The sequence below is a fragment of the Phasianus colchicus genome, chromosome 1, assembly GCF_987193195.1.
Source record: "Phasianus colchicus chromosome 1, bPhaCol1.hap1.1, whole genome shotgun sequence".
Classification (NCBI taxonomy): domain Eukaryota; kingdom Metazoa; phylum Chordata; class Aves; order Galliformes; family Phasianidae; genus Phasianus; species Phasianus colchicus.
The window spans coordinates 127650283-127664359 of record NC_143436.1 but is presented as its reverse complement, the minus strand read 5'-3'; the positions used below and the strand labels follow the sequence as shown (position 1 = coordinate 127664359).

General features: G+C 35.1%; 1 protein-coding gene across 1 annotated transcript in view; it reads left to right on the top strand.

Moving 5' to 3' along the window:
* Positions 1-3068, top strand: part of STS (steroid sulfatase) — a 96268-nt gene extending 93200 nt beyond the window's left edge. The window contains exon 11 of the mRNA XM_090126007.1: positions 1511-3068. Coding sequence (XP_089982133.1) covers positions 1511-1893 — 383 coding nt within the window. The 3' untranslated portion in view covers positions 1894-3068. The remainder of the gene's footprint in view (positions 1-1510) is intronic.
* The last annotated feature ends 11009 nt before the right edge of the window (positions 3069-14077 follow it).

The following is a 14077-nucleotide window of genomic DNA, read 5'->3' as shown; positions in this document are numbered from 1 at the left end:
TCTGATACTGTTCAACATGGAGAAGGGCACACTGAGATAATTATAAATCTCTAATGGGCAGGAGTCAAGAGGATAGGGCCAGGCTCTGTTCAGTGGTGTGTACCAACAGAACAAGGGACAATGGATACAATCTGGAAGAGTTCCATCTGAACATGAGAACAAAATTCTTTTTACTTTGAGGATGATATCGCACAGGAACAGGCTGCCCAGACATTGTGGATTCTTCTTCTCTGGAGATAATCAAAACCCTCCTGGATGTTTTCCTGTGTAGGGAATCTACTTTAGCAGGGGGTTGGACTAATTATTCCCAGAGATCCCTTCCAGTCTATAATGTTCTGTGGTTCTGAGTGGTTCTTTGAAAAAAGTTTCAGCAATAGGGCATTAAGGAAAGTAAATAACTAATGACTGTGTATTTCTGGTGTCTGTATATGCTCTGATGGATGGGTAGTCAGGCATCATAGGTCTAAGCTGTTTACTATCCTACTTTTATTAAGAATGAAAAGTAGATTTTGACTCTAATTATATTCCTTTGTCTATTTCTGGTGCATTCTTCCCCAGCTGGAGAGGACTGTGCACTTCCTTTAAAATGCCTGTCCGTTCCCGTCTGCCTGATCTATTTTGTGATGCTTGAGGAGAGTAATAGCCATTTCTTGTTTATTCCTTCCCTGTTAAGTATTTTTAGATTCTCCAGTCTTCTGTTCATGATCGTTTCTTGAAGGACATGACTAATATTTCTTCGTACAGGAATTAATTCTTATCTTAAACAATGAAAACACTGAATGAAGTTATTGTAGTGCAGGCAGTTCAGTATTTGTACACAGTGTATTAAGCAAAGTCAAAATTACCTATCTGAAAGATGTTTGGTTCCCACTTTACAAAGCAATGTCTCACCTAAAAATTGAACTACTTTAATAGTTATATATTTTTGAAAAAGCATCTTGAAGCCTGAGACAGGATCTGTTATAGCAGTTCCTGTAATCACATTTAATAAAATGAGAATGTCTATCGCAACATTTTTGCAAAGTAAGCATGTGGCAGTGTGATGGGTTAATACCACAAGGAGACTAAAGGAGAAAAAGATAAAAAATGATTTTATTTTATTTTTATTAGTAAATGAGAATCATTCATAGCTCAGTGGTGTCTGGATATGGTCAAATGGCAAAAGTACATTTTAATATATCTTGCAAAAGACAGTGTGATGTCTTTGAAAATATTTACCGTTTCTTAGCATTGTTTACTTAAAAACATGAAGTTCTTTTAAGTCTTCTGCAATTTAGTTAAATTCTTCTAAGGGACTGAAGTGATCATCATTGTTTCATAAAGTTGTGTAGCAAGAAAATCACCATGTTTTGCTTGATTTTATTTTTCTCTTTCAGTATGTTGCAGTTCTTCTTTGTCAAGAGTTGTATAGAGAGGCTGATTTATTGTGGTGTAAATTAGAGTTTCATAAGTTGAAAGGATTTTCAGTTGGTCTTTTTATCATTGATTGTTTTGTATTTGGAAACTGCAGGTGAATCTGTCTGGAAGGTCTTTTTCTTCACTCCAAACTTCACTCCTGAGGATTCCAGTGGTTGCTATGACTCTCATGTTTGCTTTTGCTATGGAGATTTCATCACACACCATGATCCCCCACTGCTCTTCGATCTCTCCAGAGACCCTGAAGAGAAAGTTCCACTGACCCCAGAAACAGAGAGCCGGTTCTATGAAATTCTCAGTGTCATACAGCTAGCAGTAGATAACCACACCAGATCGCTTCAAGTTGTCTCTGACCAGCTGTCCTGGAACAACCTTGTCTGGAAGCCATGGCTACAGCTGTGTTGCTCATCCTTCTTTCAGTTTTGCTATTGTGACTACGACTCAGAAAACAGCCTGCCAGAGGTGCATTCTGGATAAACAAACTGCAACTTCCTTGTTTTCCTTCTCAGAACAAGAAGAATGTCTAGGTAGCTTTAGAAGAACTTGTTATATAGGATATACTGTCTTTAGTACAATATTACAGTAGAATTTCAGAAAATATGCCATGAGAAGGAGCTTAAAAAACATCTTCTCTGACTTAATAATACAATAAATGGTATAAAACAGTATTGCTGCCCTTATCTAGAAAAGCATGCCTTTTCTAGAGATCATTTTTGACATCTTCAGCTTCCAAATTGTTCTTACACACTGAGGAATTTACTTATTGTTTCTGTCAACTACAGCCGCTAAATGCACACTCAACAGTCCTTTTCAGTATTATCCACCACGACTGGAACATTAACAAGTAGATTAACAAAAAAATTAACAAATAGAGATATAATGGTGAAAAGGTTCATGTAACTATAATTTGATAACTGATAAACAAGTAAAAAACAGATTCAACAAGTATCAGTGATATAAAATAGAACCTGAGAATAGAATTGCTCAGGTTGGAAAAGACCTTAATGATCATCAACTCCAACCACAACCTAATCAAACTACCCTAACCTTAACAGCCCTCTGCTAAATCATGTCCCTGAGCACCACATCCAAACAATTTTTAAACACACTCAGGGATGTTCACTCAACCACTTCCTTGGGGAGCCTATTCCAGTGCTTAACAACCCTTTCTGTAAAGAAGTTTTTCCTAATATCCAACCTAAACTTCCCCTGGTGCATCTTAAGGCCATTGTCAACTGTCACCAGTGAGAAGAGACCAACACCAAATAAGAAACAGACTGCCAAGAATCTAATGTTGTATGTGCCATAAAAATATAGAGAGCTATGTCCACAATAAAATTGTGTTCCCTCACTAGCATCATGTTGCATGGCATCAGCCTTTGTTTGTGCATCAGATGGGTGCTTAAACACATACCATAACTCTTCTGGAAAACATGCAAGCCAAATTCATACTGTCTCATTTAACCCATCATCAAAACCAGATAAATCAGTAAATAAATGCTTAATCCCTGAGGTAGACAAACCCTGACATTCATGACCCAATCGCTAAAATGAAATATTTGGTTCATGCTTAATATCGGTGTTCCAAATTTATACTACAATAAAAATATACTATCTATTTACTGTACCTGTTCTTCCACTGATAAATGAAGTGTGGCTCACAAATAAATAATATTTGGTCTTGCTTTAAATACTTTTGCTGTTATTTAAGCTCCTTGAATGGAATCTACCATTTTCTGAGAATAAACTTGGACTTGACCATTTACATTTTCTCAAAGCCAAACGTAACTGTCTCTGAGTTCTCAGTAGGGCCTTGGGAAATCTACAATACTTCAGGGCTAATTTCTGTATCCATTTTTATCTTCATCTTATTCAGTCACATTTTCCGTTCGCTCTATAGCTAGGCAAACTATTTTCTTTGGCAGATTGTACCAGAGCAGAACATATCAGCAAAATACTAAAATGATTTGATGCTCGATAATAGAAGGTGACTTGCTTCTTATCAGAAAACACTAGTTCATTCCAACATTATGATGTATTACAATCTGTTTGGTGGTATTAGCACAACACTAATGCAAAAGGGATCTCAGTCGATAATAATGCAATAGCTTCAGCCAGCAGACATTGAGGTTGTGACCCAGTTTTTGGGAGATGCTGAAGCCTGTCATAAAAAAATATATTGTGATATATGGTATATTTCTCTCTCTGTAAAATCTATTTTATTTGATTTTTCTCCTGCAATTTCCTGTCTTGGGAAATGCTGTACTCTTTCCTTGAAGTCCAATTTTTGATATTTCACCTTGTGTTTATGACTGTTTATCTTAAGTATGTACACTGTGACCTCTCTGTAGCAAAACCCTATGGGTGCTGATGAAGTTAGTCAGTTCAGATATTTCCCCAATAGCCTCTCAAGACTGTTTATATTGTATCTGCAAGGCTGTCAGGTGGCCATTCATGCGGCATAATTCCCTCCTTGCTTTATTTAAACACTGAATGTACAAGATAAATTTAGTAAGAAAGATCCCTCTGGTTAAAATACAAATACTTCTTTGTAGTGTTCCCGACAGAATGTATGTATCCCAAATTCCTGGTCCCCATCTTGTAGCCAAAGTGCTCATTAATGTTGTTCCCTCCATGCCTGCCCTTGTCAGTGGTTTATGGGCTGTTCTGGCCTGGTTCCATGACTAGTGGGGTGGAGGGGTTCACGAATCCGCATTTCCGGAAAGGGGAAACGGGGGACCTCAAATAATTTAAAATAGCAGCAACGATCTGAGGAGAAACAAACTAATTTACTAAATATGGTATCAGAATGCAAGATAATACACTATAATACAATATAATTAGAATTGAAGCTAATAAATCAAATATAATGAGAGTGTATCTGAAAGCATGTAGGCCTTACACTAGTGCTGAGGCGATGCATGTGGTCGGGACAAGCAGCAGGAAGGAGAGCCGAAGGAAAAAGGGAAGATCTTGTGACCTTGCCAAGGGTTATATCTCCTCTCTGAATACAAAGTGTTCTGGGATACATAGTTCTCTTCCAGACAGGTGCCTGTGCATTACATGATGTTGTGATGTGGAATGCCGATAACCAAAAATCATAAAATCACAATAGTCCTGCAGCTGGAGAGAAGTCCAACTGCAGCCAGGGTGGAGGATGCACTCTTCAGTTACCACAGCTCTCCTGCAACTTTTGCAGTTTTTGCAAGCAAATATTCCTGATGAATCATATGGGCAAAAATATATGTTAGGTATGTAGCTGAAACTCAGATAAGGCTTCATTGAATCTCTTTTGTTGCCACAGTTTCCAGGCTGTGACCTTTACAGGGACCTCAGTTTATATTGTTAAGGACATCCACACCTATTTTTCATAAGGAAGATGCTATGTTACTGTTATATCTTTTCTTTCTGCAGGCTCAAGAATTGTTTTTCCTCTTGGCATAGCAGCTGATCTGTGCTCCCTGACTGAGATACCAAAAATGATTATTTTTCTTCTGCTCTGATTTTTTCCTTGAATGAGTAGAGACTTTCTTTTTACCCTCCTTGGGTTTTGGTGTCATGTCTCTGATCTCCTTTCTTAAAATCTTCAACCTCTCAAACACTTTTTCACTTATTTCTTTGCTACCAACTCCTCCAATTTGCTTGTCATGTTGACCACAGCAGATATTTTGCCCTGATCATAAGTAAGTAAAAAGCGGTCTTTGTGAAAATAACTGATTTTTAGTGCACCTTATCTCAGCAAACCTTCTACTTATTTAAATTCCTGCCAGAATTAAGTTTGAATTATAAAATCTAAGAAATTAAAGCACATGCAAGGTACCCTGAATAATAAAAGTTATTTCTTGTTTGTGTCACCAGCTTCATATTTACCAAAATTTAATTTAATATAGCTTTTAATGTTTTGACAAAAGCAATAAAATCTGAACTCCATTTTTACAATTGTTCCTTCAAGAAAGATTCTTTTAAAATAAGACAGTATTTTTCATTGCAATGGTATTTCATTTAATGCCTAAAATAAATCTTCCCTGTGCTGAAAATGTATTATATCTTCCAGTATTGTACCTTCTGTTCTAGAGGTAGCATGTCAGATCATGGTAATTAAAAAACTCTCGTTTATCTGCAAAATAAAATGAGAAGCACAGTATACCATTTTTATTATGGCATTACCTGATCTAATATGGAAAGTTTTGTTCTTCATAGCAAGTTACTGATGGGATGTATGTGAATCACAATGTATTAGCAAGGAAGACATAAGGAGGATATGCAACTGTTTTACTTTGAGACTGGCTTTCAATCTATCATTTAACTATCATCTATATTGTAACATGGTGCCTGACAGTAGAATACATTAGTTTAAACTGGGAGTTCAGATTCAGAGGAACGTATATTCCTCTAGAGAGTTATTTAACAGTATCACATTGTAGTTTATCACAGAGTCCCTGTATGGCCCAGAGCAAGTCATTTAACTCTGTTTCTCAGCTCCTCATCTTTTCCTAAAGGATAACAGCTTTCTGCTAGGAATACTGAAAGAATAAGAAGTACTTAAAGTAGTGAGTTGGTAAAGGTGCACTTTCTGGTCACCTTCTCTATAAAGCGTACAATTTAAGAAATGGAAAACTAGACTGTGTAAAGGTATCCTTAAACTTCTGATGTGCATGTAGGCTCTGTGCTCACTATTTAACACATGTGGGGTTGGGGCCTGGAGCAGAGAGAGCAGATGGCTAAAAACGATGCACACTGAGAAGGATGTCAATCACTTATTTCTAATTATGTTTATTCTCAGTCTTTCCTCTTTCAGCAGACATAGGACACCACATGGAATTACGTTAATATTTCTCTCTTGTGGACTGGATGTCTCAGGTTCCCAGCTCTTTAAAAACTTGGATGTTCTGACTTGCCTTAAATTACTGTGGAAAAAAAAAAAAAAAAAAAAAAAAAATTAAGAAAAAGGAAAAAATACAGTCTTCTGAAGAGAGAGTCTTTTCAGTTCAATGAAATCCAACTGAAAGTTCAGAGAGATTGAGGTGAATATGGTCCATATTCTTCACAGCTCAGTGAGAATCATCACTTGTCAGCAATAGCTTATCTAGCTTATCTCACACTAATAATGTGAGATCTTGGTGTTCAAATGTGTGGACAATATAGAAGAATTTAACATAAGATGTCATCCAATATAGGAAAACAATTGAGAAAGAAATAAAAAGAGCAAGCATAGCTGCAGGAATGCAATGTTCTAATGCCATGTATGCTAGCACACCTTACACTGCCTTTTTACTTCCTTATACTGATCAAATGGGAGAGTGCAATTGCTAATGGATTTAATACATTGGTTACACTTTGTACAACTGTTGCCATTAGGGGACATGTATTGAAACTTTCTTTTGTTAACTCTAATTAGGACATGCTAATTCTGTACGTAAGACACATTTGCATTTTTTTTTTGGTAGTTTCTCTTGTTTTTGGTTTTTGTTGTTGTTGTTGTTGTTGTTGTTGTTGTTGTTTGTTTTCTTTTTTTTTTTTCCACTGAAAGCAACAAGAATCTTCCTACAACTTCACCTGCACAGCAAATCAGGGACGTTACAAGTTGTTCTTGAGACTATCCACAGCAGCTATAGTCTGCCAGCTCAGCACTCAGAGCAATGAGCGTGCACCAACAAAAGCTTCAGTCACTGAAGTTTTTCTGTGCTCATGGAAAGAACTGAATTCCATCCTCCCACTGAAGCTTGCACTACACTAGCTTGTTCAATTATCTTATGGTCATATCTTTAATTTTAGTTAAAGTTATCATACAGTGCAGACCTTGAGTGATCTACATTGTAGTGCTTATACAGCATCCTCTGAACACTTGGAAAGCATTTATTTAATATTAATCATGCTAGCTTCCCAGGGTAGAGAAATATGAGTCTTATCTATAAAAGAGTTGTGCCATAGGTATTTCCCTTTAAAAAGAAAACTGTATTTGAAATGCTTATATGCCCAACTCAGTTACAAAAATAACCCATCCAACAATATTGTTTCTATGGTTGTCAACTAATAAAGATTTTTATATGGATAATATTTTATTGTACTTGATTTTGTGAAAAAGATTGTGAAGTACTTGAAATTATAAGGCAGATCTTTTCATTTTGACACTTAAGGGAATTTCATATGGATTTGCTCTGTGTAACGCTATTTATTATAAAAGATTAGAGACAAAGCATCTCAAAAACCTTACAAACTCAGGTTGGGTGTAAAAAATATCTTCAGTTCACTATAGTCATTGTTGGTCTCAAATGAAACCAAGTTCTGAAGCAAAACAAAAAACAACTTTTAAAAATGACTTGCCTATCATAGTGATAAAAAAGATTACAAGAAGCTTGTACCATGTGTGAAAAAAATAAACAATTTATCTTTTGCACTATGCCATCTCTTATCAAATGAATAAAGTAATTTGATTTAGAAAAGTGTTCTGATTGATTTGCAGTTGCCAATCTTATGTGATCATATGCAATGCATTGGGAAGCAGCTGATTAATGCTACCATTAAGATAACTGTTTAATCTCCAGAGATATTGTTACAATAGGAATTTTAGATTCTAATACCTCAGTGTCTGATATATATATAAGAAACACATTCATCCAGAGACATCTTATCTCTCATCTGGCTTTTTAAAAACAGATTATGCAGCAAAAGAATTTGCTCGGAGCTGCATCCTTCTCTCTTATGATACTTAATAAAAATAAGGGAAAATCCTGCTTGATGCCAAGTTTAATGCCGCTGAATGACAAGTGTCTTTGATGGTCTTTCAGCAAAATTTGGTAGTGAGAGGCCATCCCTAGCAGCTAGATGGCATTCTGCCCTTTCTGGAAATTAATGACAATGAAGAGTTTAGCTAGAATTCAAGCTGTGACATCAATGAGCACTATGTGAAAGCTGCAGATTAACAGTTGTACCTATCAGTTTCTAAACACTCAATACCAGGCTACATAAATGGATGCCATGTTCACACATTAAGCCTGGGCTCAGTTTTAAATCTTTCTTGGGTTTCTCCATTTTGTCCAGACCAGTACTGGGGAACACAGTTCAATTTTAAAAAATCTTGCTTGGCAGATTTTTTAAGACTGATTCATAGAGGTAAACCTTTTCTTTGTGTGAAGGGAGGTTGTTACACAGTTTGATGTGACTGTTCATTTAAATCTAGATAATGGACTTAACTTGTGAAGGCCAGAGTCTAGATCATAATGGATAAACATCTTGATTTTACAGTGTAACAACCTCCTTTCATGGAAAGAAGAGGTTTTCATCCATGTAACTATCATAGGTAAAGCTGCAGATAGAAATGCAGGGTAGAAATGCTGTAAGAGACTTCTGAAGAACTGTGCTTGACTATTACCACAGTTCCTCATATGTGCTGAAAACAGTGCAAACTTGAACATTTTTGCTAATTTTGCTAATTGTTGAAATCTTGCCACACCTAACCCTTTGTCAGTTGTTGTAGAGAGGCACTTGCCCTCTACCATAAACCATGGCTCCTTTTATACAACTGATTCTCAGGGTACAAACCTTTAGATTTTCCAAAAGGAACTTTTGTAGTAGTTGCACTAGCCTGAGAAAGTTGGAGGAATAGATTATTTGGAAAGAGGCAAACAAGAGGATGTGTAGTGTATTCATAAAATGAGGTCTCAGGTATGCTTCCCATCTCTGACACCAATTATTGGCCCCAGACAGTTTCGTTCCAGCATGTCTAGCCTCACAGTGATGTGGGAAAAAGTATGGAATCTATAGCTAAAAATGGACCACCAATGATGACATGCCTAATCTAAAAATAAACAAACATAAAACATTAAAATAATAATAATAGACTGTGGATTTCATCAGAGAATGCATTGGCAAGCCAGATTAGAGGAGACACACAAATTTTCAGGAGAATGTGGGATGAGCTCAAGACAGGTGAAGGCATACAGACTGGGAATGAAGAATATCACCCATCTTTCTGTTAATACTGTGCCAGTGGGTAGCAAACAATCATAAATGCTGGGAATCGAGAAGAGGATAATACTCCCTAGAGGTAAGGACACTCGGTTAGGTGGCGTTGACAGCCTTGCTACAAAACTTCAAGACTGATTAAATACTTCTAATCACATGAAATACATAGATCACCTCTAAAGCAGAAAGAGACATACCTTAGGGCTATGAAGTCACTTTATCTTACTTGTTCCCTGATCTGATGAATCTAGGATCCTCTCCTAGAGAGTGACAAACCTTGTATAGGAAAGGTTGAAGTTACTGAGAATCTCCTTTCCTACCCTCTTTTCACACCCAGAGAGCTGCTTTGTTTATATTTCACGTCCCATCTAGGAAAGAGTCCAGGAAGGTAGACTTAGAGGAATGATCTCTTTTACTTGATGTCAGAATTTGCAGGAAATCTGTGCTTGTGCAGGAAAAATCTCATCTCTGCATTATCAAGTATGCTATGAAAAGAGGATCAGAGTCCACAGATACTGTGGGAAAACGTATTTCCATAAAGATTCAGAAGTCAGTATAGGTAGAAATATAGTTCCACGTCTCAGATTTATCTTACTTAATTTTGAATGCTCACAGTGAATATAGCAAGAGCTGAGCTAGATTCCATTTCTACTCAGGAGAGAGGAAAACAAGATATGTGTAGTGTAACTTATATGACTACTCTCAGATGAGATCAATTATGCCTAAGAATCATTCTTTATTGCTTTTCCATTTATTAAAAAAAAAAAAAAAAAAATAAAGAAGAAGAAGAAGAAGCAGCATGAGATAACCAGCAAAACCTGCATAAACTTTGATACATTTATGTTTAAGCAGCTGATTCTGCAACTAAATGCCAAAAGTTTCTTTTATCCCTTGCTTACTTGTTTGTTGGTTTGCTCCTTCTTGTTTGTTCATTTGTTTTTTCATCTGATCTTCAGTTCTTTTAGTCTCCACCATGCTCTGCAAATCAGTAAAGAAAGATCCTAATGAAATTATTTAAAAGAAGTGTAATCATTATACAGGTCAAGCAATTTGTTTTTAAGGTCATATTAATCATTTTGTATGCCAGCATTTTAATTATTGTACAAGGATGAGATATTTTTAATTACAATAGAGTTTTGCCAACAGTAAATTAAGATCTTTTCCAATTTACATTTTCTTACATTTTCTGTTAACATCAATTATAATTTTGTTGAATGAGCTGGACTAGAAGAATACTGCTCAAGTTCTGGAAAAAGTCATGACATTTAATATGCAGCAGTCAATCTCTAATATAGCGTGTGCATATCTGTGGTATTAAAAGAGCTCACACTTTTACCTTATGTCTTCCATCTTCTAGTATATCCAGAAATAAATAAAGTGCTTGAATTATGCATGTAAAATTATTTTAGGTCTCCATCTGCGAAGTATTTTTTTCCGATTTGTTTCTAAAGTTACAAATGTTTAGCCTGAATTATATTGGGTATAAAACTAGTTACAGTGCCTTAATGATAAAATTTCTTAATAATCTGTATTATCACAAGACTGAGTACATATCCAGTATGATTATGAGCAGAAAGTTTCTAGTTGAGCAAGACAGTTGAAGATGTACTTCCAGTTTTACTCTTTACCATTCCACTGTACTCAGGAGTTTTGCTGAGTGAGATTCTTCACCAACAGAAGATGCACAGACTGATTTGTGCATAACTTTTCATTCCTGACTGTCTTAATATCTTTAATTTACTTTAAAATTCATAAGCTATATATGGTTTAAGTGGTAGGTGTTTCCAGCCTTTCCCTTTCCATAGTTTTAGGTTCTGTCTGCATGGTATTTAAATCTAGCCTCCAGCCTTTCTCTTTGTTGGAAATATAATAAAAGCTAATATTTTTTACTGAGTTCAACAGCCAATTCCTTCTGTTACTAGGATACTATTTACCATAACGATCGTGATGTAGAATGTACTGGCTAAAAATAAAAAATAACAGAACAATGAAGGGCCTTCATAAAGGATAAATCCAATGGCACTGAAGGTCAAATACTATCCAGCAATAAAATATAGTTCTTTGCATGGGTCACAAGAAGTACCACTGAATCTGTTAAATTCCACTGTTAAAACACGAGGAAAACAAATATTTAAATGAGAGCTGAAAAGCATTTTTCATGCAGAGTTTGAAACCAGTTTGAAACAGCATTATCTACTTCCACATTGGCTTATGGCTCCATAGAAATAAAATACTGCTGTCAGGACAGGAAATAAGCTAAATGATAGAGAAACTGATGCAGAAATCAGGTCCTAAATTAGATAAGTAACCAGAAAGAGTCAAAAAAAACCCCCATATGCCAGGTCTTCCAACCTTCATAAGCAGAACAGCGAGGAAAACATGAAATTAAAAATTCTAAAACAGAATAAGAAAATGTTTACAATTATTGCTATTCATTGTGCATTAGAGAAAAATATTTCTCTTTGAAATGAATAGAGAAAGATAGGTGCCTACAGTCTTAAACTTGGATAGGAAATGATCTGTAAAATTTAGAGATCTATGAGATATCTATAATCAACTACTTTTCATGTATATCTTTAGTTCAGAAATGTAATTTTTTTTTTTTTTTTTTTTTTCCCCAGGCTGCTAGTGGAAGGTCATTCTTGTGTTAATTGTAAGCAACAAGGTTAAACAAATATATTCCCCCACTCCCAGATGTGCTGAAACAGAAGATATCAGGGGTAGTTTCAGAAAAAATCCCAATCAGTTTTAAAGTCCCTCTGGATTCTGGGACAAAGGATAACTTCCAGGGTCATTGAGAGCTTCTATGGTAAGTCTTTGACTATTCCTTAAATAAAATGAAAGAAATGTTTAAATTTGATTTCATCAAGCTAAGGTGGTCATTATTATTATAGGCTAATAGTATTATAGTAGACAAACAAAATACATTTTTGCAGATACATCTTAATTTAATAGAGTTGATAATTGAGATGAAGAAAGTACTCATTACTTCACCTACATGAAAAATATTTTATGTTTGGATAAGTGGCTATTTGAATTTTCATCTATATTTATCTGAATGGAAGACATTAATAGTAACAGATTCAGATTTTATGAACTCACTGCTCTGATCTAGAACTGAAAATACAATATATGCATCTTTTTGTAATTTTGTTTAAAAAAAAAAAAAAACAGTTGTGCTTAGGGACATGGACTTTTGTCTTGATATGAATATCTAAGTCAGTAAGTCCATTTTCTAATTTATCTCCCCCTCTTTAACCTTGCTCTTTGTTTACTTTCATTCCAATGCAACATCATGACCTTTGAAAAATGTAATTTTGTAAAATTCTGAAGACTACTAAAAAGGAACTTCTGAAGAGAATAGTAAATAACTTTGCTTAGCAACATAAATTAACCCTTGTTCGGTTCTGTGCTATAAAAATTGAATAGCAAAACAGTCAGGTTAGCTCACTAAAAAGCTAATTCTGTTATTCCTCAATTATGCTGAAGTCTAACCAACTCTAACCAAAAATGAGGTACATTAACAAAATATCTGAAATACCTGTTTTTCTTGTGAATGCTATAAGCATACACTTGGCTCTGTATTTTCATGAATTATTGTCACTGTAGCTACTATAGAGCACAAACAAGTAATGAGACACAATATATCCAAGAAGTAATAGATTCAATGGAAGATGCACATTTTCTTTGACAGAAACAAAAGATAACTGTCTAACTTAATGTTTGTTCCAGTATCTAACAGTTCTTAATTCAAAGGACGGATATATATAAATAAAAAAGGGATATTCCATAAGGCAAGAACGAATGTAGGTATTTCTAAACCTTTATTGTGGGAATCTTTTTTGGAAGGAAAAATAGTGTAAAAAGTTCAGAGTTTAAGCAGCATACTCTCCATTCTTATGCATTATTAAATGCTTTAACAAAAGTAGCATGTACATGTCAACATCTATTAGAACAATTGAAGCATGTTAATCTGTTTAAGGACTGTCATATCATGAAGCCTACCCAAAGCAACTGATTGTTTAGAAGAGATAATTTGCAATTTTTAGTGGGCTGTTTACAAGTTCCACTAATCATCTTAGATGAAAATCATGCCTAATGATTACATCCCCCAACAATGGTTATTTTGTCCATGTTTCAATATTCATTTGCTTTTTATTATTCCTAATTGAAATTAATTGAAATAAATGTGTGTCAAACAGTTTAGAAGTGAATAACCTGATTTTTGCCAAACAATTAATTTCAGTTTCACAAAATGTCTCTCCATATTTTTCACCTGGTTTTGCCCCAAGGTCTCATTTTGCAATGTATGAAAATCATTATCTGCCCATAAACCCTGATTGTAAAAGGCTAGAGTACAGCAAAAAGAATTTATTTGAATTTTATGTTAAAAAAAAAAAAAGTCATAAACATGATAGTTGTTAAGATGTAAATGATTCATAGTTCACCAATTAATAGTCACATACCACTGAATATGTTGAGCACATTGTGTGTGGTATGAAGATACTGTGATTTAAAAAGTAGTTACAACGCTTACAGAAAATACATTGTCAGTTAACCACAGGACCCATAGGACTTAGTCTAGTATTCGATATAGGACTCCTAAGTCCTTATCAGCAGGGCTGCTAGCAAGGATTATTTCTCCCAGTCTGTATACATATTTGAGATTACCCCAGTCTAAGTGCAACACCTTGCA